The 23321-nt window shown below is 43.5% G+C and overlaps 1 protein-coding gene across 1 annotated transcript in view; it reads right to left on the bottom strand.

The window, feature by feature from the left end:
* The window catches only part of LOC115471277 (heparan-alpha-glucosaminide N-acetyltransferase-like), a 278605-nt gene that overhangs the window by 142646 nt on the left and 112638 nt on the right, over positions 1-23321 (bottom strand). Inside the window, exons 3-4 of the mRNA XM_030204977.1 lie at positions 10771-10847; positions 9381-9411 (exon numbers count right to left, since the gene is read on the bottom strand). Coding sequence (XP_030060837.1) covers positions 9381-9411; positions 10771-10847 — 108 coding nt within the window. The remainder of the gene's footprint in view (positions 1-9380; positions 9412-10770; positions 10848-23321) is intronic.

The following is a 23321-nucleotide window of genomic DNA, read 5'->3' as shown; positions in this document are numbered from 1 at the left end:
GAGCACTGATATAGCCTTCTTATTTTTCTCAATTCACAGAGCCAGTAGTGAAGTATAATACCAATTATATACCACTATGGACTCCTCGCATTCACCAATGTTTTCCCATAAATAGACCTCAAATAGTTATTAACTGCAGAAACCAAACTCGGTTCCCTGCAGGTTCTCTGAAGACCTCAACATCTGGCACTAATTACCCATGATCTACTCTTTATGTTTTCATTCAATGGTAAACACAGTTATAATTGAGCTTATTTAGACCTTTCTGCTTTAAGTAAGCAAGTTTTTAATTTATTGGATGCATTCCTGTAATGTATGCCTTGATGATAATGGGTTGTAAAGTGGGTAATAATTTTCTTACTGACCTCTTCAATCAAATTAGATCATATTATTGACCGCTGCTGTTTTATAACCACAATCGTATTGCGGAGGAACATCTCTTGTAAGTTGCACATTCCTAAGTACCCATTAAGGGAAAGGTTGACAGGTCTGCAGATTTTGCATTTTCCAGCATTTTCTTTTCCCTCCTGGCCATTTTCCCATTTGTATTTTAAAGATAGTCATCTCAGATCTCCTAGCACTGTACACTATCAGAGCTGGGAGATAGTGGAACAAATCCAAACTTCACTAATAGCTTTAAGATTAGGGATGGAACCTAGATGAAATGTACTAGATTTATAAATATAAAGGGCAATTTTAAACACTATGTGCTAACATTTATGTGCCCATTGACCTCCAGATTCTAAATAGCGCAATTGAAGTTGTGCATGCAAATATGGTCATATTCTGTATTTCTGCATGCAATTTAACTACTTAACAAGTCAATCAGCGCTGATAATAGCTACTTGACAAGCAATTATCGACACTAGTTAGCATTAATTAGAATTTACGCACTCAACTTGTTATGTGTATTCTGTAAAGTGGTGTACATTCTAATTCTAATGTGCACTGCCAAAAAGGGGGCGAGGCCATGGGCGTGGAATGAGTGGACTGTGGGCATTCTGAAAATCTACGTGCACAGTTATAGAATACACCTGCTCTGTACCTAGATTAGGTGCCGATATTTACACCTAGTTTTACTTGATTTAAATGGACGCCCCTAAATTTAGGCACAGACATGGCCACTAGATGAATTCTATAAACCTGCTAGGCTTATTCTATAAACTGCACCTAAATCTAGGCGCGGTTTATAAAATATGCCTAGGCAGAAATATTTTCAGTACCAATTTTTCAAGCACCTTATATAGAATCTAGTTCTGAGTGCATTAATATTTAGAACACTACCACTTGCATATATATGTGCGCACTTTTCATCTAGATGGTAGCAGGGTGCCAAGGTGCTATTCTATAATTATCTGCTTTATTTACATGGTGCATATTTGCAAGGGCGCCATACGCAGGGGTAGAGTATGGGCAGGACACAGATGTGTCTCCCACTAAACAGCCACAGAACACTGTAAGTTATGTGCATTTCTGCCATATTTAGGGGTCTTCACTTATCCCAGTTCTATGGCTGGTATAACTGTGGGCTCCTAAATGTTAGTGTAAGCTTTGTTTCTAGTCTTGTACTTGGTTCCTTTTCTTGTAGTCCCAGGTCCACTTCTCAGAGGCAGTGGGGTTGTAGCACAATAAGACAACAAATGGGCGTGGCTTGGAAAATGATATTTTATATAGAAATAGACATTATAAATGTACAGCACTTAGAACAGAAAGTTGTTACAGAGTTGCTTTGGGGGGGGGGGGGGGAGTGAACATGTGTCTGTCCTTCGGTGGGTGACTGAGGAGGGGGGTGTAGAATGGCTGTCTGAGCATGAATGTCTGTAAGTACGAATATGTATGATTGTCCCTCTTCTCTGTATGTGTGTCCAAAATGTGTGGATATATGAATGTGTGTGTGTCCCCATGTCTAAATGTTGATGTATGAAATGTGTGTGTTTGTTCCTCTTTGTGTTTATATACCTGAATTACCTTTTTCCAGCATCCTCCTGTGTCCTAATTTGGTTTGTTTGATCTGATGTCTCCTGATTATCAAGGAGGTGTGAATTATTTTGAAGGCTCAGTTCTTGGAGACAAGCTGTTTGGTTTGTTTTGTTGCTCTTGAGCTCTGGTCCTAAAACATGCAAACTAAGCCAAAAAGGTGGAGACATCCAGTCTACCTACAATGACGTCACCAAGGATCAGATTTCTAATATCTCCCAGAGGCCTTTGGCTAACACTCTGAGTAGGCCCTGAAGTCTCCATTTGGCTAACTTTCAGGTTAGGCCCTGAATAGCACCAGATCAAAAAGAGTAGTTACTTACCTGTAACAGGTGTTCTCCGAAGACAGCAGGCAATATATTCTCACATATGGGTGACGTCACGTCGTCCCGGAGGACTTTCTAGCAAAGTCTACATCAAAATCAAAAAATGTCCCTCGTCGCGCAGGCGGATGCAGTGCGCATGCGCGCGTCCGTTTTCCCGCCCACCGCGAGAGCACATTCCTCAGTAAATTTTCAAGAAATAGAGGAATACAACTCCAAAGGGGAGGTGGGAGGGTTGTGAGAATATATTGCCTGCTGTCTTCGGAGAACACCTGTTACAGGTAAGTAACTACTCTTTCTCCAAAGACAAGCAGGCCAATATTCTCACATATGGGTATCCCTAGCCCCCAGGCTCACTCAACATAACAAAGAATGGTCAATTGGGTCTCACAACGGCGAGGACAAAAACGAAATTGACCTGAAACAAACACAACTAACTGAGAGTGCAGCCTGGAACAGAATAAAAATGGGCCTAGGGGGGTGGAGTTGGATTCTAAACCCCCAAACAGACTCTGCAGCACCGACTGCCCAAACCGACTGTCGCGTCGGCTATGCTGCTGAAGGCAGTAATGTGATGTGAATGTGTGGATTGAAGACCACGTCGCAGCTTTGCAAATCTCTTCTATGGTGGCTGACTTTAGATGGGCCAGTGACGCCGCCATGGCTCTAACATTATGAGCCGTGACATGGCCGTCCAAAGTCAGCCCAGCTTGGGCATAAGAGAAGGAAATGCAATCTGCTAGCCAATTAGAAATGGTGCGTTTTCCGACAGCAACTCCCCTCTTATTGGGATTAAAAGAAATAAACAGATGGGCGGACTGTCTGAAGGGGCATGTCCGCTCCACGTAACAGGCCAGTGCTCTTTTACAGTCCAAAGTGTGCAACTTGCTTTCGCCCGGGCTCATGTGAGGAGGGGGAAAAAATGTTGGCAAGACAATTGACTGGTTCAGATGGAACTCCGACACCACCTTCGGTAAAAACTTTGGGTGCGTGCGGAGAACTACTCTGACATGATGAAAGACAAGGAAAGGTGCATGAACTACCAGGGCCTGAAGCTCACTGACCCTACGAGCTGAAGTAACCGCCACCAAGAAAATGACCTTCAAGGTCAAGTACTTCAGATGACAGGAATCCAGTGGCTCGAAAGGAGTTGTCATCAGCTGGGTGAGAACGACATTGAGATCCCATGGCACTGGAGGAGGTTTGACAGGGGGCTTTGTCAAAAACAAACCTCTCATGAAACGCATGACTAAAGGCTGTCCAGAGATAGGCAAACCATCTACATGTGAATGATAAGCACTGATTGCACTAAGATGAACCTTAACCGAGTTGGTTTTAAGACCAGACTCGGATAGATGCAAAAGGTACTCAAGCAAGGTCTGTGCAGGACAAGAGAAAGGATCTAGACCCTTGCTGTCACACCAGACGGCAAACCTCTTCCATTTAAAAGAATAACACTTATGTGTGGAATCTTTTCTGGAAGCAAACAGGACTCTGGAGACACCCTCAGAGAGACCAAAAGAGGCAACCTCTACGCTCGCAACATCCAGGCCGTGAGAGCTAGAGACCGGAGGTTGGGATGCAGAAGCGCCCCCTCGTTCTGAGTAATGAGGGTCAGAAAACAGTCCAATCTCCATGGCTCTTCTGAAGAAAGTTCCAGAAGAAGGGGGAACCAAATCTGACGGGGCCAAAAGGGCGCTATCAGAATCATGGTTCCCTGGTCTTGCTTGAGTTTCAGGAGAGTCTTCCCCACTAAAGGGATGGGAGGATACGCATATAGGAGTCCTGTCCCCCAAAAAAGGAGGAAGGCATCCGATGCTAGTCTGCCGTGGGCCTGAAGTCTGGAGCAGAATTGAGGAACCTTGTGAGTGTCCTGGGAAGCAAAAAGATCTATCGATGGAGTGCCCCAAACTCGAAAGATCTTTTTGGCAATAGTCATGTTCAAGGACCACTCGTGAGGCTGCATAACTCTGCTGAGCCTGTCGGCCAGACTGTTGTTTACACCGGCTAGATAAGTGGCTTGGAGAAACATTCCGTTTTGACAGGCCCATAGCCACATCTGCACGGCCTCCTGACACAGAGGGCGAGATCCGGTACCTCCTTGCTTGTTGGTGTAATACATTGCCACCTGATTGTCTGTCTGAATGAGAACAATTTTGTTGGCTAGCCGATCTCTGAAGGCCTTCAGGGCATTCCAGATCGCTCGCAATTCCAGGAGATTGATCTGGAGATGCCTCTCCTGAAGAGACCAAGCTCCTTGAGTGTGAAGCCCATCTACATGCACTCCCCACCCGAGGAGGGACGCATCCGTCGTCAGCACTTTTTGAGGCTGAGGAATTTGGAATGGGCGTCCCAAGACGAGATTGGATCGAATGGTCCACCAATTGAGGGAGTTGCGAAAATTGATGGACAGCCGGATAACATCCTCTAGATTCCCCGTGGCTTGAAACCACTGAGAAGCTAGGGTCCATTGAGCAGATCTCATGTGTAAACGTGCCATGGGTGTCACATGAACTGTGGAGGCCATGTGGCCAAGCAATCTCAACATCTGCCGAGCTGTGATCTGCTGAGACGCTTGCAATTTGGAAACCAGAGACAGAAGTCTGTCCGCTCTGGGTCCTGGAAGATAAGCACAAGCTGTCTTTGTGCACAACAGAGCTCCTATGAATTCCAATTTCTGAGATGGGACTTGGGATAATTGATGACAAACCCCAGCATCTCTAGCACTTGAATAGTCATCCGCATGGACTGCAAAGTTTCTTGCGGGGAGGTGTTCTTCACCAGCCAATCGTCCAGATAAGGGAACACATGCACTCCCAGTCTGCGTAGCGATGCTGCCACAACTGCCAGGCACTTTGTAAATACTCTGGGTGCAGATGCCAAGCCAAAAGGCAAAACACAGTACTGAAAGTGCTGTGATCCCAGCCGAAATCGAAGATACTTCCTGTGAGCTGGAAGTATCGATATGTGAGTGTAAGCGTCCTTCAAGTCCAGAGAGCATAGCCAATCGTTTTCTTGAATCATGGGAAGAAGGGTGCCCAGGGAAAGCATCCTGAACTTTTCTCGGACCAGGAATTTGTTCAGGGCCCTTAGGTCTAGGATGGGACGCATCCCCCCTGTTTTCTTTTCCACAAGGAAGTACCTGGAATAGAATCCCAGCCCTTCTTGCCCTGGTGGAACGGGCTCGACCGCATTGGCACTGAGAAAGGCAGAGAGTTCCTCTGCAAGTACCTGCTTCTGGTAGGAGCTGAAAGACTGAGCTCCTGGTGGGCAATTTGGAGGTTCGGAAATCAGATTGAGAGCGTACCCGGACTGGACTATTTGGAGAACCCACCGATCGGAGGTTAAGAGAGGCCACCTTTGGTGAAAAAATTTTAACCTCCCTCCGACCGGCAGATCGTTCGGTACAGGTACTTTGATTCCGGCTATGCTCCGCTGGAGCCAGTCAAAAACCCGTCCCTGGTTTTTGCTGGGGAGCTGCAGGGGCCTGCTTCGGTGCCCACTGCTGACGAGAGCGAGCGGGCTGGGGTCGAGCCTGAACCGGCTGACGGGAATAAGAAGTGTACTTGCGGTTTCTAGAAACGTAAGGAGCACTTCTTTTTCCCTTAAAAAACTTCCTAGAAGTGGAAGTGGATGCAGAAGGCGCCCGGCGGGAGAGAGAATCCATAGCGTTGTCACACTGGTAGAGATGATCAATCATCTCTTCTACCTTCTCTCCGAAAAGGTGATCCCCCCGGCATGGGATATCTGCTATCTTCCGCTGAGTTCTTTCCTCCAGGTTAGAGGCACGCAGCCATGAGAGCCTGCGCATCACTATACCTTGAGCAGAGAAGCGAGATACCACATCGCAAGTGTTAAAAACGCCCCTGGACAGGAACTTGCGGCACGCCTTCTGCTGCCTGATTACTTGACGAAAGGGTTCGGCTTTCTCCTCTGGGAGTGTATCTACCAAACTCTCAAGTTGCCTCACAGAGTTCCGCAAATGAATACTCGTGTAGAGTTGGTACGACTGAATCTTGGCGGCGAGCAGACCAGCCTGATACGCCTTTCTCCCAAAAGAGTCCAAAGTTCCATGCTCCCGCCCCGGGGGCGCCGAGGAGAAGCTCCTGGAACTCTTGGCTCTTCTGAGAGCGGAATCCACCACCGCTGAATCATGAGACAATTGAGCCCGAATGAGACTGGGTTCCCCGTGGATCCGGTATTGGAACTCAACTTTTTTGGGGACGGTTGGACAAGAAAAAGGCTTCTCCCAGTTCCTCAACATAAGTTCCTTGAGAGTCTCATGAAAAGGAACTGTGGCAGAAGATGAAGGTGGAGATGGATAGTCCAGAACCTCAAGCATTTTAGCTCTGGGCTCATCCACAATTTCCACGGGGAAGGGGATGGCCTCAGACATCTCCCGAACAAAAGATGAGAAAGACAAGCTCTCGGGAGGAGACAGCTGTCTTTGTGGCGAGGGAGTGGAATCAGATGGGATGCCTTGAGAATCCTCACCAGAGAACTCCCCATGCACTCCATCATCATCCTCTGATGAGGTATTGTCAGATGGGGCTAAAAGCTCAGACAGAGCCGCCCAGATCTGAGCCCGTCTCGACGAAGAGGCTTGATGGCCTCTATGACGATGTCGAGAAGTTGACGGTCCCTGAGACTCCGGAGAAGCTTCCTGCCCCGACGTCTCGGGAGAGCCAACTCGGGAAGTCAAAGACACCGGCGCCGGAGGCGGCACCGGTGAAACAGACCTCACCACAGGCTGAAGGCCTGATGCATAAACATCCGGCACCGGCAATGTCGATACCACCGATGCCGTCGGCACCGGTGCCTCTGAAACCATCGACGCCGGCGTCGTCGGCACCGACAACCTCGATGCCGATTGCCACTGCTGCATCGTTTCCATAAAAAATGGAAACATGGCCTGCATACGCTCATCAAGAGCTGCTGGCGGAAGATGCTGAGGGGTCGGTTGAGGCATTGGAGGCAAAGTCTGCTGAGGTTGGGGAGTGGGGACTCGGCTGCCAGTGACCCCACGCGTCGGAACCTCAGTAATAGAGGGGGAGCGATCCTCTCGGCACCGACGCTTCTCGGGTATCGAATGTATCGATGACCCGGAGCTCCCGGTGCCGTGACGCGAAGGAGACCGACGACGATGCCTCTTGGCCTTCGCCCGACGCCCGTCGTCGAGACTCCTCGGCACCGGAGAAGAGGACGTGGAATCCACACGTCTCTTCGGGGCCGGGTCCGATGCAGGATGGTCCCGGGGGGTCTGCAAAGCAGGAGGCGCCGAGGTGGGTGGAGACCCACTCGATGCATCACTGCTCCCAGCGTGCATCGGTCGAATGGCAGCCTGTCCCCGGTCTCCCGGTGCCGACGCTTCCTTCGACGTCGACCTCGACGACGCCGGCTTCGAAGGCATCGTCCTCGACGGCACCGACTTCACCGGCACCGACTTCAGTGGCGCTGATTTGGACGGCGCCGACTTAGATGACGTCGACGGCGCTGACGTCGAAGCACCGGGCCCAAAAATCTTCTCCCTCTGGGCGTCTCGGGAGAGCAGTGTCCGCTTTTTCATAGCGAGACACAGTTTGCAGCCCTCCGAGCGGTGGTCCAGCCCAAGGCACTGTATACACCACGAGTGTGTGTCAGTGCCGGAGATGGCCCGATGACAGCGGGCACAAGGCTTGAAGCCGCTGGGCGTCTTCGATGACATATCGGGAAAAACTGTCCCTGCCAAATCAAAAGACGCGATTGTGCCATTAAAAGAAAGGACACAAGAAAAAAAGGGAAAAAAATAAATCCCGAACGAGCGATTTAAATAAAATCGCAGGCTAAAAGAAAGGAAACTTAATAAACGGAAAAACAATACTAATAAACACTAAAAGGATACTTTTTTCCACGAATCTTCACCTCTGGGCACAGCAACACGAAGACGAAAGTCGAGCTCCGTGTCACCTCAGACGCGGAGAAGAAAAAACTGAGGAATGTGCTCTCGCGGCAGGCGGGAAAACGGACGCGCGCATGCGCACTGCATCCACCCGCGCGACGAGGGACATTTTTTGATTTTGATGTAGACTTTGCTAGAAAGTCCTCCGGGCCGACATGACGTCACCCATATGTGAGAATATTGGCCTGCTTGTCTTTGGAGAACCAGGTTACCAGGTTCCATTACAGAAGAGTCTTCCACCGCCCTCTCTTGGGGCACCTAAATGGAGGCATTCACTAATGTGCAATATATATATGTATAATTCTCAGATACTGTCAGAGCATGTTACAGTTTCTCACTTCAAAAAGTATGATTAAAATATAAAGAGTCTTCTAAGATCAGGACTGACTCCACTGGGTGTGAGGCCCAGGACAAAACATCCAGTCCGATGCCCCTAAACTTGTTTATATAATAAAAAAAGACGTTCACAACCTGAGAAGGGACCTCCTACTAATGTCTAGCTTTCTAACAACACTTCAAATGTCTTGTGGCTTGAATTACATGTGTCTAGTAGATCCCATGAAACTATGGGGTCCCTTTAAGTTCAAACCACAAGATGTCTGGAGTGGTAAAGGCAAGAATATTACCTTCTATGATGTCAAAGTATGGAGACTTCCAAAAAATGGGGCCTGGGCAAATTGCCTAATTAGCTTTACACTAGGGATGATCCTGTATAAGACAACAGGAAGGAGGGCCTGTAGTAGAAAGAACAGTCAGCAAAGGATACCAGTAGTCCAGTCTGTAATATATTTGTGGATTTGTTGTACAACTTTTCTTTATAACAAATATTCTCTCCTCTAAAACTGGTTTTATATTTTCAACTTAAAGTCAGTACCAAAAAGAGAAAATCCACTGTGAGGAAACAAACACTCCACTGAAAATACCGAGCTGTCAGTTTTGAATATGTTAAGGGAATAATGGTACATAATTATCTATTTCATGTTGCCGGTGAATTAGCAGCACTGTCTTGTCAGTATGGTATATGTTACCAGGGCCATGCACTTTTACCATGTGCTAATTCATGCAGTAACTGCTTACCATACTGTAGTGAAAGGGCTCCTAAGTTATCTGAAGTAAAAAAAGATAATGCATTGTTTACTTACCATGGCATAACCAGATCTGCAACTGTCAGCCCTGTAAAAAAAAATGCCACAAAATAATTCAGAATGGTATTGAAATGGTTACAGATTTGATGAAACAATATTGATGCAGATCTGGATATGATTTAATTGAATGTGCCAGGATCTGAGCATAGTCCATTATCATTAAGCTTTAAATTTGCAAAATCAGGAGTGTAATAAAATACTTCAGGGCCTCATTTATGCTAAAAGAAATAACTACACCCTCCATAAGATAAAGAGGCCCCTTTACTAAGCAGCGCTAAAAAGCAGCCTGCGCTATTTGTAGTGCACGGGTTTCCCATGCACTGAGGCTACTTTTAGTGTGGCAGTAAAATGGTCGTAATTTCTATTCTCCGCTTAATGGTCAAATGCTAAGTTCCCAATTAGCACATGGCCATTAGCACATGAGTCCTTACCACCACCTCTTTACTAGGTGGTAAGGGCTCCCACGTAAACCCCATGATAATTGGGCAGCACATGGCGATTTACCCACACGACCCGATTAGTGCAGGGCATGCCTACTCTCTATCACCAAATATGCCCCCCACGTTGGCACATGCTGGTCCTAGAACTACTGTAGAATGCCTGAGTGCATCCCACGGTAGAGCCCTTTTTAGCATGCGGTAAAAAAGTTAGTGCTTACCACTGCATTAGTGCTTACCACTGCTTTTTAAAAGGGCCCCATAGTTAGCTGAAAGGACCCAAAGCTCTTTTTTGTTTGGTTTGCTGGACTGTCAGGGAAAGTAGTAGGGGGGGCGTAACTATGGGTGGGCCTGGGTGGGCCCAGGCCCACCCATTCTCGATTCAGGCCCACCCAATCTTTCATGACCCTCCAATCGGTGCTGGTCTGGCTAGGGAGAGAAAATGAGACGTGGATAATTTGGGGGGGGGGACTAGGTAGGGAAATGGGAAATGATGGACTTGTTGAGGGGGGTAGGAAGGGGAAAAGTCATGATCCCAGGAGGGATGAAAAAAATGACATTAAAATCAGAGATGAGACCTGGAGGTGGGGGTTGGGGTGGAGCTGAGGGGCAGAGCTTGGTCCTATCAACTAAAGAGGGGTTTCCCTCCCCTTGAAACACACCATGAGGATTTCAAAGTGGACAACAGGAGCTCTTTCTAACACTGAAGAAAGCATGATGGTACTAGATACAAATATACATCACCGAGGGATTCATGATTTAATAGAGTCTTTTGTTCTGCAGAAAGATTTGTAAGCAAAAATGATTAGATTTGCTTAAAGGTGCTGTTCTGCTGGTCCCATTTTATACAATTATATATATACATCTCTTATTTTAGAGATGAATAATTACATTATTGATTTGCTTACAATATTTTTAGATAGAATTGTTGGATGGAACTTTTACTATACCATTCCATGGAGCATGCTCAAAGAACCAGTATCCTCCACCACCAAAATTAACAAAAACCATGAGTGTCAGAGATAAGCTGAAAAACAAAGAGAAGGGGTGTGAAGACCATAGTATAGTGACATAAACGTGCCAAGTATGGTTACTCTTCTTTGATACAATGTTGAGCTTCTGGCATTAAAATCCAAGACATATGTATATGAGTTTCATTCATCAAAGCAATCAATGCATAGTTAGACAAATTACTCAACAACATGACTACACATGGCTGAGCAAACAATTCAGATTTAGTAAAAAAAAAAAAAAAAATTCTCAGAGAGATTGCAGTGTCTGTTGTGGCTTGAATTATCAAAATCCTAATAAAGATTGATTTGAATGCCAAAATTCTAGCAAACCTCAAACTTTTGTCCTATCATGCAAGCTATGGTGACTAAGACATTGATATCACTGTTAATATGTATGGGGGGGGAATGGAAATCCCATGTATCCCAGGTAATGATCAGTGGTAAAGCTATGCATTTGTGAGTGTGCATTTGGTTTGTATGGGCATCTAAAAATATAAAGTGCACACAAATCACTTGTATGCATGTACACCTATGGATTAACACATACACACACAATTAATATGCATGTGCATAAAAAGTTCTCATGTTCATGAGGGTAATTCTGTAAGGAGTGAGCTAGTATTAGGTGAAAGGAATGCGCATAATGGACTGGATTCAATAAATGGTGCTGAAATTTGGGTGACATTAAAAAAAATCCATACTAAGCACAATGCTATAAAGGGTGGCTAAGAAAGAAAATATAATGTTAGGAATTATTAGGAAAGGAATGAAAAACAAAACTGAGAATGTTATAATGCCTTTGTATAGCTCCATGGTGCGACCGCACCATGAATACTGTGTGCAATTCTAGTCACCGCATCTAAAAAAATATATAGTAGAGTTAGAAAAGGTAAAGAGAAGGGCGACAAAAATGATAAAGGGGATAGGATGACTTCCCTATGAGGAAAGACTAAAGTGGCTAGGGCTCTTCAGCTTGGAGAAGAGACAGCTGAGAGGAGACATGATAGAGGTTTATAAAATAATGAGTAGAGTGGAATAGGTAGATGTAAATTGCTTGTTTACTCTTTCCAAAAATACTAGGAGTAGGGGACACGCAAAGAAGCTACTAAGTAGTAAATTTAAAATGAATTGGAGAAAATATTTCTTCACTCAGTAAGTAATTAAACTCTGGAATTTGTTGCCAGAGAATGTGGTAAAAGCATTAGCTTAGCAGGGTTTTAAAAAGGTTTGGATAATTTCCTACAAGAAAATTCCATAAGCCATTATTAAGATGGACTTGGGCAAACTCACTGCATATTCTAGGATAAGCAGCATAAAATCTGTTTTGTTGTTCTGGGATCTTTCCAATCACTTGTGACCTAGCCACTGTTGGAAACAGGATACTGGGCTTGATGGACCTTTGGTCTGTCCCAGTATGGCAATGCATATGTTCTTATGAAACATGGTGTAAGCCACGGTGTATAAGTTGGGTACAGATTCCCCCTCATTCTGAAACACTGCGTGCAGCTAGGGAGAAAGCCCCTGACCCACTCATGTCCCTCCCATAGCCATGACCTCTTTTGGGTGCACACTATGGGATTTGGGGGAACCATGTTATAGAATAGCACATAGAATGATGTGTGTGCAAATCCAAATTGGTGCCAATTAACATCAATGATTGCTAGTGTCCAATTATTGTTAATTGGCTTCTTACCCAATTTAGTTGCGCACACATTTCAGAATCAACCATGCAAAATGTATTCGGAAATGTTAGCCTTTTTTTCCTTTTCCTGTGGGACTCCTTCTTGTGCACTTAATAGGATTTTGCACAAAGCCAAAGACACAGTAAAATTTTCAATGGCTACTATGAGGACTTGACATATTTTTCAGCAAAAATAAGTAGATAATGAACAGTACTGTGAAAGAAAAGGTAAGAAAATCTCAGTTTATCCCTAAAGTGGAATTTTCAGCTTTTTGCACAACATCCTTCAATTAGTGTAGATGCTCATTTTTACATAAAGGAGTGTGCACAGTACGTCAGCAAGAAGAAAGAGCAGTGCAGCGAACGCGGCTGTGCCGGAGACCGGCACTGAAGAAGGCTTCGGCTGGTGGGGGTTGGGGATCCCTGCCAGCAAAGGTATTAGATTTTTTTGGGGGGGAGCAATGAGGCAGTGAGGGTAAGCAGCAAGGAGGTGAGGGGGAGCGGCGGTGGGGTGGCAGACTAAAATGTGCCCCCCACCCAGGGCTCTGGCCCCTCCCACCATGAGGTCTGGCTACGCCCCTGCAGTGTGGTTTACATTCTAGGTGAGGCAAAAGCAAATAGTGTTAGTGTGAGGTTTGAGAAACATTAGAGACCATTGGATTAATGCATGAGACTAAAAACATTATATATTCCTCCCTACTGCTGTTGCTGCCTGTATACAGAGGGCATAAGTTTTGCTTCTCCCTACTGCTATTTGTACATAGAGTACACAAGTTTAATTTCTCTGGATATAGCAAGCGTTGTTGTGCACTTCTGGTAAATCACATGACAAGGAGAAACACATGAGGAACTAAAGCTATGTGGCCCATATATGGCAGACAAAAATTGAAATGCTTCAGATAGTGGTATCTAGATCATCATCTATTCTAGATCAGTGTTTCCCAAGTCCAGTCCTGGAGTACCCCTTGCCAGTCAGGTTTTCAGGATATCCACAATGAATATGTGTGAACGAGATTTGCATATAATGGAGGCAGTGCATGCAAATCAAGTTCATGCATATTCATTATGGATATCCTAAAAACCTGATTGGCAATGGGTACTTCAGGACTGGACTTGGGAAACACTGATCTACAGGAGCAAGAAGATATAATCTGCATATGAAAAACATTTTACACTGAGGGCAGAGATGAGTCTTTGCAAACTCTCTATAACATCTCAAATCTTGGCACCTGGCATGCAGCACACCTCCCAGGACATCATGTCTGGTCAGCAGTTGAACTCTGTTATAACCTTTAGAAGGGAGTCACCGACATTGTTCCTTCTAAGCTGAGTGGGAGTCCTCCACCTACACTCCTGCCAGTGGGGGTGCTAGTTCACTATCACAATTTCCTAGTGAGATAAAGGTAAGCTCTGCTAGACTCCAGGGAATCTCCCTGTCCCTAGCAACTGAAAATACAATATTGAAGCACCACCTCCCACTGGCAGCAATGCATTTGAAGGAAATCCACTCAGCCTAGAGGGAACAGTGATCACCAACCACTACTACTATTTGCTTCCAACTTGTCACTGATCTGGTGACTTTGGGGATTTTGAGCACTGACATTACTGTGTCCATAATGCAGGAACGATTAGTGCCTCCTAAATAGCAAAAAGCCAGATATTCAACAAACGGAAAAATGCCTTTTACAGCTGAACTAGAAATGGGCTTAGCATGAAGAAAAGTCCCACATTAGGCCATGCTAAACCCATATACTAGCGCAGCTTAGTAAAAGGGCCCTGTATGCTTCTATTTTAAAATGTTTTCCTAAACAAGTAGATCCTTTATTGCATTTTCACAAATATACAAGTTTTTAAAAAAACATCAATATGATCAGCCTCTCAGTTATCTGTCACTATATCTGTCTCTTAAGTTTAATGCTCAGTTTCTAAAGAGATTTCTTTTGGTTTTGACAAGACAGTAAAGCTGTAAATTCTACAGCTGTACCACTGAGTCTAAAAGTTTCTCCCTCTGCCTGTCCTATGAGAAGGAGACTTTTTGCTCCTGAAAACTGTGTGCGATATTTCCCAAACAACCCTGCAATCGCGCTCAGGCCACAGCTGCTAAGCTGTGCAACCTTTATAAATTTTATTCCCCTTAATAGCACAGGCAGGAAATGGAAGGTCATATTGCAGATCAATAAATGGGCTAAAAGAATCTGACAACCTTTGGTCAGAAGCAGGAGAATAGATAGCATTAATTAATTCATTGGCTTGTGAGAAAAGAAAATCATCTGTTACAGGACTGACAGGTTGAAAAATGTTGTTTAATGATTGACTATCTAATATTGAATAACAGAGAACAATTACCCCAAAACTCTATTTGTCAATCCTAAACCATCAGCTGCTTTACCCTTCAGCAGAGATGCAGGAGAGAGCAATTCACCACTAGCTCTGCAACCACAAAATTGAAATAGCTAATACTTTCCACAAAACCCAAGAGTACTACTCTTAAATATCTCAAATAGGTACAATTACCACACTATATACTATGTAAGTATACCAGTTGGTTATTAAAAATATATTTATATGGGGTTAGTCATGGTCTAAGGAATGTAATTGTATATAAATATTTCATTTGCTTTCTTTTATTAGTTAGAATTACTATAACACTAGCTGGTTCCTGAATAACATTGTGGCCAATGTACATAATTTTTATCAGTTGTAAATTCTTGACATGCATAACACAAGAGGGCTATGAAAAGTGCACCAGGCACATACCCAACAGCAAAATATGAGAAACTATCTCATTTGGGAAAGCAGGAAATTGAATCACAGCTTCGTCAACATTGACGCTCCAAGGACAGAGACTGAATGGTGTGTTGCAGCAATGAAACCTGCTCCTGTATCATCAGAGCCGGGGGGGGGGGGGGGGGGGGGGGGGGGACACCAGCCTGTCAGATCCCTTGAAAGCTGTCTTCCAAAGGAGAGGAAACACCATATGTTTCACCTAACAGGGAGATACGAGGATCAGGTTCCCTAAAGTTCATTAAGATCTTCCCCATCCAGGATATTGCAGAGTTTGCATACATAAGTACATAAGTATTGCCGTACTGGGAAAGACCAAAGGTCCATCAAGCCCAGCATCCTGTTTCCAACAGTGGCCAATCCAGGTCACAAATACCCGGCAAGATCCCCAAAAAAGTACAAAACATTTTATACTGCTTATCCCATTAATAACGGTCTTTTCCTTTAGGAAGCTGTCCAAACCTTTTTAAAACTCCGCTAAGCTAACAACCTTTACCACATTCTCTGGCAACGAATTCCAGAGTTTAATTACACGTTGAGTGAAGAAAATCCCCTAGTCCTAGTATTTTTGGAAAGTGTGAATAGACACTTCACATCTATCCGTTCAACTCCACTCATTATTTTATAGACCTCTATCATATCTCCCCTCAGAAGACTTATTTCCAGTGAATGAAAAAGGTGTCTAATGCTAGCCTGTCTTTCGATCTCCTTCTGGAACAGAATATTAATACTTTTCTATTCAGGGCTGTAAAAAACAGATCCCAATCAAGGAAGACTCTTTTTGCCACCTCCTGGTCCCTCCTTGCAAATACCTGCTATGTAAGTTAAGTGGGTATTTAGAATATTCATATTATGTACCTAGGGCAATAAAGGGTTAAGTGACTTGCCCAGTCACAGGGAACTGCAGTGGGAATTGAACCCAGTTTCTTTGGTTCTGCAGCCACTACATTAACCATTAGGCTACTCCTCCACAATATGATATTTATGTGAGTAAATGTGAGCACTTGGTTTATAGAATTGCCCTTTTAGTGACCATTTGCACAACCGAGATTAGTTAAAATGGCTGTAAACTAGGACCAAGGCTCTGTAGTTCTATATTAAATCTAAAATACTTCCTGTAGCAGAAGTATATCTCTATCTACATATAAACCTTCTTCAGATCCAGAGTATGTATTGCATACTAGCGAGTTACTGGTGTTTTAAAATTATTCTGTATGTTTTGTTCTACAGTAAAAGTGATTAATACATCAATATAAATCAAATAAACATAATCAGTCCTCTTGATTTAGAAATGGAACCATGATGCCCTAGCAAATCATCCTAATCCTTTTCTTCTTTAGGAACTTGTTCAAGGTACTTAGATCTTGGTAAATCTGAATCCCTCTTGGAAATTGAGAGTACCTGAAGCAAAATCCAAGCTTTTGTTCTTCTGTGATGGGACAAATCTTTCATCTTGAGCATGTTCTGGTATTAGATGGAGGGAAACGTTTTCTGGTAACACAGAGGGCATAGCTGTCTATATTATAAGGACGCAACAATTTGTAAAAACAAAAAAAGACCTGCCTTCCCCCACCATAGGAAGGTCTGACACTATTTTCTGGGAATCAGTATAGGATATACAGCTTCTTTGCTTTCAAGAACAAGGCTTTGGCTTCTCAAGTGTGGGTTGAGAAGACATTGAAGCTTTTTATTTATTTATTTGAGTATATGGGCTGCTTTCTTGTAAGGCTGCTCTCTTGTATTTCTGAGATGCCAGAGGCAAGAAACACATGGAGATGGAGAGGGTTTGAAATGTGACACGGTGGTCTTTGCTAAAAATCCACCGGCTCCTTCAGATGCCAGCAAGCCTTTATGGAAGGCTTAAAGTTTGCAACCAGGGAAGCCACTGAGTCTCAATAACCATTATAAAGGCTCTCAATGTAATCTCAAAAAGTATCATAACTCTGAGCTTACCAAATGCTTATGCAGATGATATGGGTATGGGTATGGATCATGTACATGGAAGGAATATTCCAACCTCCTCTGAAAAGTTATGCAAATATTCATTCCTGTAGAATTAGTAGTTTGCTATATAGGATTGTAAACATAGAATTCTGAAAATGACATCTTCCAATAAAAGAGCCTTAGTTCTACGTACAGGGACCACTAAAACATGCTTTGGATGTTTAATCCTTTTGAAGTCTACCATGTTCAGTTGTGGGTCCTGATTGTCAAATCTAGGAACTGCTGGAACACAGTATTTCATGTTTGCTGTCTTGTTTAGTAGAAATACTAAGCATATATACTCACGTGTGCCTCCTAAATGAGAGGATGGACAGGTACCATCACCTGCTTCTTTGGTGCCTCCTCTGGTTTAGCGAGGATTATTTTAGCTTGATTTAATTCATATCTATCAGGAAGATAAAAAAAATTGTAGGGTAGGATCTGAATTTACTGCTGTTTGTCCATTGTCGATGGGATGCCTTGGGGCTTTGCCCTTAGCTCGATGCTTTTTAACCTATTTAAGGTTCCTCTATCTCATCAGTTTCAAAACTTGGATGCATTTTACAGGTTGAATGTAGACAACATTCTGTTATTTATTTTTCTTTTAATAGATTTTTGGATGCTTGTGTACTATTACATCATTGCATGCAGGTTGTTTCATCATGGATGAAGGAAAATCACAACAGTTGTTTTGTCAAGACATGTTGTACACTTAGGTGTGACATTGGGTTCTGGGCTTACTATGCAACCATAGACGCTAGTAGTGATTTGCATGATTTTTTATCAACTGGTTTTACTTAGTAACCTCAAACTGATGCTGAGTGCTCTGGAATTTTGCACTGCTTTTTCAGTTATTAATCTTCTGCATTTCGGATATTTGTAAAACCAATGTAGATCATTGCAACTAACACAGACTGCAGCAGCTAGGCTTGTTGCGGGGATCTCTGAGAGAACATATATCACCAACCTTAATGAGTTCATATTGGTTGCCTGTTTATTTTAGAATGTGACTTAAAATGTTTCTGTTACTATTCAAAACTTGGCAGAAAATAGGACAATATTATTTGTCACATATTTTGGAAGTCTACCAACCTTCCAGATTCTTTGGTCTCAAGGGTCATGACCTTTGACAATGGCAGCAAAATACAAAACCATGTTTTGCAGACACATGATTGGGAACCTTCTCTGCAGTAGGCCCTCAGGAGTGGAATAAACTGCCAATGGTCTGAAAGTAATTCCCACAGTTAATGCACTTAGAAAGTGCCTAAAAGCATACATATTTATTAAGGCCTTCTCAACAATTTGAATAGACTATAGTTTTCTAGATTAACTGGGATATTTGTTTGCATATTTTAAGTCTGTGCTTTTATTCTTGTATGCATTTTGTGTGTTTCATTGTAATCTGCCTAGGAATATAGATGAATATAAATTTATTAAATAATGAAACAAATAAATGCAACCAGCATTTGACACTAGTCTCATAAGGGCTTTTGGATATCGTTTCCAGTGATACCAATGCAGTCTTTTCTACTGTATTTGTTTGGGGGGGGGGGGGGGTTGTTTCAGCTTTTTAAAATTGAATCTGTTTTGTATTCATTGGTTATATGGGAAGAATACAGTGAGTCTGAGCATTATGCAGAATCTGTTTTGTGTCATCAGCTACCGTGGAGGCCTGGTTTCATTTTCACACAACAGATAAGACTGTGGAACTATAAGTGCTGACAAGGCCTGTTTTGTTACCATAAAGTTTATAGTTCAATTTGAGAGAGTCTTATCAAGAGTTTATATAACAAAATTATCTCTAAAAACAGGTTACAGACATAATCACATTTCCCTACTGTTTCCAGGTAAAACAACAAGCGGTCTGATGAGGATGCATCTTTTTCAGCCACATGAAATAATTCTCATTTACTCCAATATAGATATGCAAAATCCCTGCATATTTATTATATAGATTCACCTGACAATTACTACATATATCATGAAGACTGAACATAAAAAAGCTGAAACATTGAAAATCACCGCAGATAAAAGATCATATGGCCTATCTAGTCTGTCCATCAACAAATAGTAACATAGTAGATGATGGCAGAAAATGACCTGCACGGTCCATCCAGTCTGCCCAACAAGACAAACTCATATGTGCTAGTTTTTGTGTATATCTTACCTTGATTTGTAACTGTCATTTTCAGGGCACAGACCGTACAAGTCTGGCCAGCACTATCCCTGCCTCCCAACCACCAGCCCCGCCTCCCACCACCAGCTCTGCCACCCAATCTCGGCTAAGCTCCTGAGGATCCATTTCTTCTGAACAGGATTCCTTTATGTTTATCCCACGCATGTTTGAATTCCGTTACCGTTTTCCTCTCCACCACCTCCCGCGGGAGGGCATTCCAAGCATCCACCACTCTCTCCGTGAAAAAATACTTCCTGACTTTCTTTTTGAGTCTGCCCCCCTTCAATCTTATTTCATGCCCTCTAGTTCTGCCGCCTTCCCCTCTCCGGAAAAGGTTCGTTTGCGGATTAATACCTTTCAAATATTTGAACATCTGTATCATATCACCCCTGTTTCTCCTTTCCTCCAGGGTCTACATGTTGAGGTCCGCAAGTCTCTCCTCATACGTCTTGTAACGCAAATCCCATACCATCCTCGTAGCTTTTCTTTGCACCGCTTCAATTCTTTTTACATCCTTAGCAAGATACGGCCTCCAAAACTGAACACAATACTCCAGGTGGGGCCTCACCAACGATTTGTACAGGGGCATTTCTTCTGCTGGTCACTCCCCTCTCTATACAGCCTCTCTATACAGCCTAGCAACCTTCTACTTAAATGCTTCTATTTAAATGCTTTACTTTTTGTCTATTAGATTGTAAGCTCTTTGAGCAGGGACTGTCTTTCTTCTGTGTTTGTACAGCGCTGCGTACACTTTGTAGCGCTCTAGAAATGTTAAATAGTAGTAGTAGTAGTACTTAAGGCCACCGCCTTGTCACACTGTTTCATCGCCTTAAGATCCTCAGATACTATCACCCCAAGATCCCTCTCCCCGTCGGTACCTATCATACTCTGACCACCTAACACATACGTCTTCTGTGGATTTCTACTCCCTAAGTGCATCACTTTGCATTTCTTCGCATAATATTAAGACTTAAAATCTCTTCCTCTCCCTCAGAGATCTTCAGTGCTTGTCCCATGCTTTCTTTAATTCAGATACAATATTAGTCTCCACTACCTCCAGTTGGAGGTTGCTTCACACACTTATTATTGCTTCCATAATGAAATCTTTTCTACAATTACTCCTGAGTCTATCCCCTTTCACTTCATCTTATCATCCTCATTCCAGTGCTTCCCTTTATTTTAGAATGGCACTCTTTCTATGCATATTTAATCTTGGAAATAATTAAGGTCTAGATTCTGTAAATGACACTGAGAAATCAGCACCAAAAAATTTAAGCACTGAGCGCTATTCTATAAGGGATCCCCTTTATAGAACAGAGACTAAGTGCATACACACTGACTAACTTAAGGTGCTGATTGGATCTATTCTATAACAATGTATGTAAATTCTGGGAACGTTCCCTGGAATGCCCCCTTGAATTTACATGCTATAGGATTTCCACATGCATCATTATAGAATACAATGTGTGGGCAAATCCCAATTAAGGCCAATTAACACCAATAATTGGTTGTTAGCAGCCAATTATTGGCACTGATTGACTCATTAATCAATTAATTTGCATGCACAAATTGTCAATGCGCGCTGATTTGTGTTTGCTAATGTAGCCACCATATATTGAATCCAGGGTCTGCCTCTATCATCTCCCTTCTCCTGCCTTTTTTTAGATCTTTAAGTCTGTCCACATATGCTTTATAATGAAGACCACTGACCTTCTGGACTAACTCCATTCATGAAATATACTTTCAAAAGTGCATTCTCCAGAAATGTACACCGTAATTCAAATGAAGTCTTACCAGAGTCTTATACAAAGGCACTACTTCCTCCTTTATCCTGCTGGCCATTCTTCTCTCTAAGCACCCAAGCTTCATTCTGGCTTTTGCCATCCCCATTTCAACCTGTTTCCCTACCTTGAGACCCTTAGATACAATCACCTCCAGTTCATGCCCTTCTCTCTATACTACTCCCTTGGGTTTTCATAGGCCAAATACATGACCCTGCATTTTTTTAGTATTAAATCTTAGCTGCTATTTCTAGACCATTACTTTCCAAGCTTCTTACAAATATAAGATTTTGTAGGTGTTATACCAGGGTCAGGGCAACCTTAGTTCTCTAGGGCTGCAACCCAATTGGTTTCCAAGATTTCCCCAAAGAATATGTATGAGACCTATTTGCATTCAATGGAGGCAGTGCATGCAAATAGATGTCATTGGGGAAATCCTGAAAACCCATAAATTAATGCCAATTAGTACTGATAATTGTTATGGCCCAATTATTGGTGCTAACTGGCTTGTTAATCAATTAAATTTGTGCACACAATTTTAAGTGTCATTTGCAGAATTTGGGGGATACCACTTTAACTGACTAGCAGTTCAATGTGGGTTACAAAATCAAATGGTAAGAAATAGAAAGGAATGCCAAAAATGTGAAAGGAAAGGTCAATCAGTCAAACTAATGCAAAAATATAAATCAAAAGTTAGATACTGGGTGGGAGACTATTCAGGAAGAGTGCTATGCAACCAGGGATGCATCAGAGCGTATGCACAAAATTGAGATTGGAAAAAAATGTCCTCAATAAAACTTTAAATTTTTTAAAAAAGATTGCTCAGCATGTAATGTGGGAAGAAGATCATCTATAATTGTGATGCAAGGAAGAAGAAGGCTGAGTCTAATGGACTCCAAGTGTGCAAAGCAGGGGGGAAAGAAGTACTAAGTGGTGAGCATCTAGAGAGTGCAGTGAATGTGTGGGGGAGTGGAGGGGATTATGTGCAAGGACAAATAAGAAGGATTTCCTACATTTGTTTGTCTGTTACTTCATTGGATGATGCTCCGTATTTGTTATGTTTTTCTTGTCGCGTTTGGTTTCAATAAAGATATATATATCTACTATAATAAAACTCACCCTCAACGTTCTGAAGACAACGTTCTGAAGTCACTCAGTCACTCACTGAAGGGTTCATGGATTCATGGTGGTGAAGCCACAACACTGACCATGTCTCTCTGCCCCGCCCTCGCATGACGGACCAATCAGAAAAACACCCTCAACATTCTGAAACACAAAGGACCATCACAACACCATTCCCAGGCAACACTAGGCAACGTAAGACGGACCAATCAGAGGAAACTACGTGACAATAAGGGAGGAGCATTCCCCAGCAGAATGGCTCATTATCTGTGCAGCACGGAGAGCACAGAACCACCGCTGAAACGAGAGAAGAATATTCCTGCTGTGGGTATGTGCAAAAATAGACCGGGGAGGGGGGGAGAAATTTTTAAATGCCTAATGCCAGTCTGAAGAGTGCCAGAGGGCCCATAGCACAGACTATATTTGGGATCACTTGACATGGAGTCAGAGGAGCCGGAAAACAACGTGCCCGTCACCATCTGGGACGTGGGCGAACAGGACAAGCTGAGGCCCAGCTGGAAGGATTACCCGCGACCCAGCCAGCAGCAAACAGCGACCAAGGAAGGGGGAGGAGTACGCCTTCCCTGCCTAGGAATTGCTGGAGACTGGCTGCCAAACTAACCAAACAACCGCACACCGACGCACCACCTCCATCATTCGAAAGGCATCCACTCTTTCTTCAACAGAAATGCAAACTAATAATACAAAACAAAGAATACCCGTTTTCTCACGCAGCTACAGGTAACTCCGCACACCCTTCCTCTTCCCTTTTTGCCAAAGCGGCTGTGCCCAACCATCCCCAGCCTCAGGCAAGCCGTCTCCTACCTCGGGGATTCCCCGAGCACCCGGAAAAAGACGGCGCAGCTTCCCGCAGCGCATGTTCCAGCTGGCCTGAAATGGACCGAACATACCGGATCACCACCCGATGGCTCGAGACCGTGCTCCTCTCCCTTCTGCTAAC

Source organism: Microcaecilia unicolor, chromosome 5 (assembly GCF_901765095.1).
Source record: "Microcaecilia unicolor chromosome 5, aMicUni1.1, whole genome shotgun sequence".
NCBI lineage: Eukaryota > Metazoa > Chordata > Amphibia > Gymnophiona > Siphonopidae > Microcaecilia > Microcaecilia unicolor.
The sequence above is the reverse complement of the archived record's forward strand: the minus strand, read 5'-3'. Positions and strand labels throughout refer to the sequence as shown.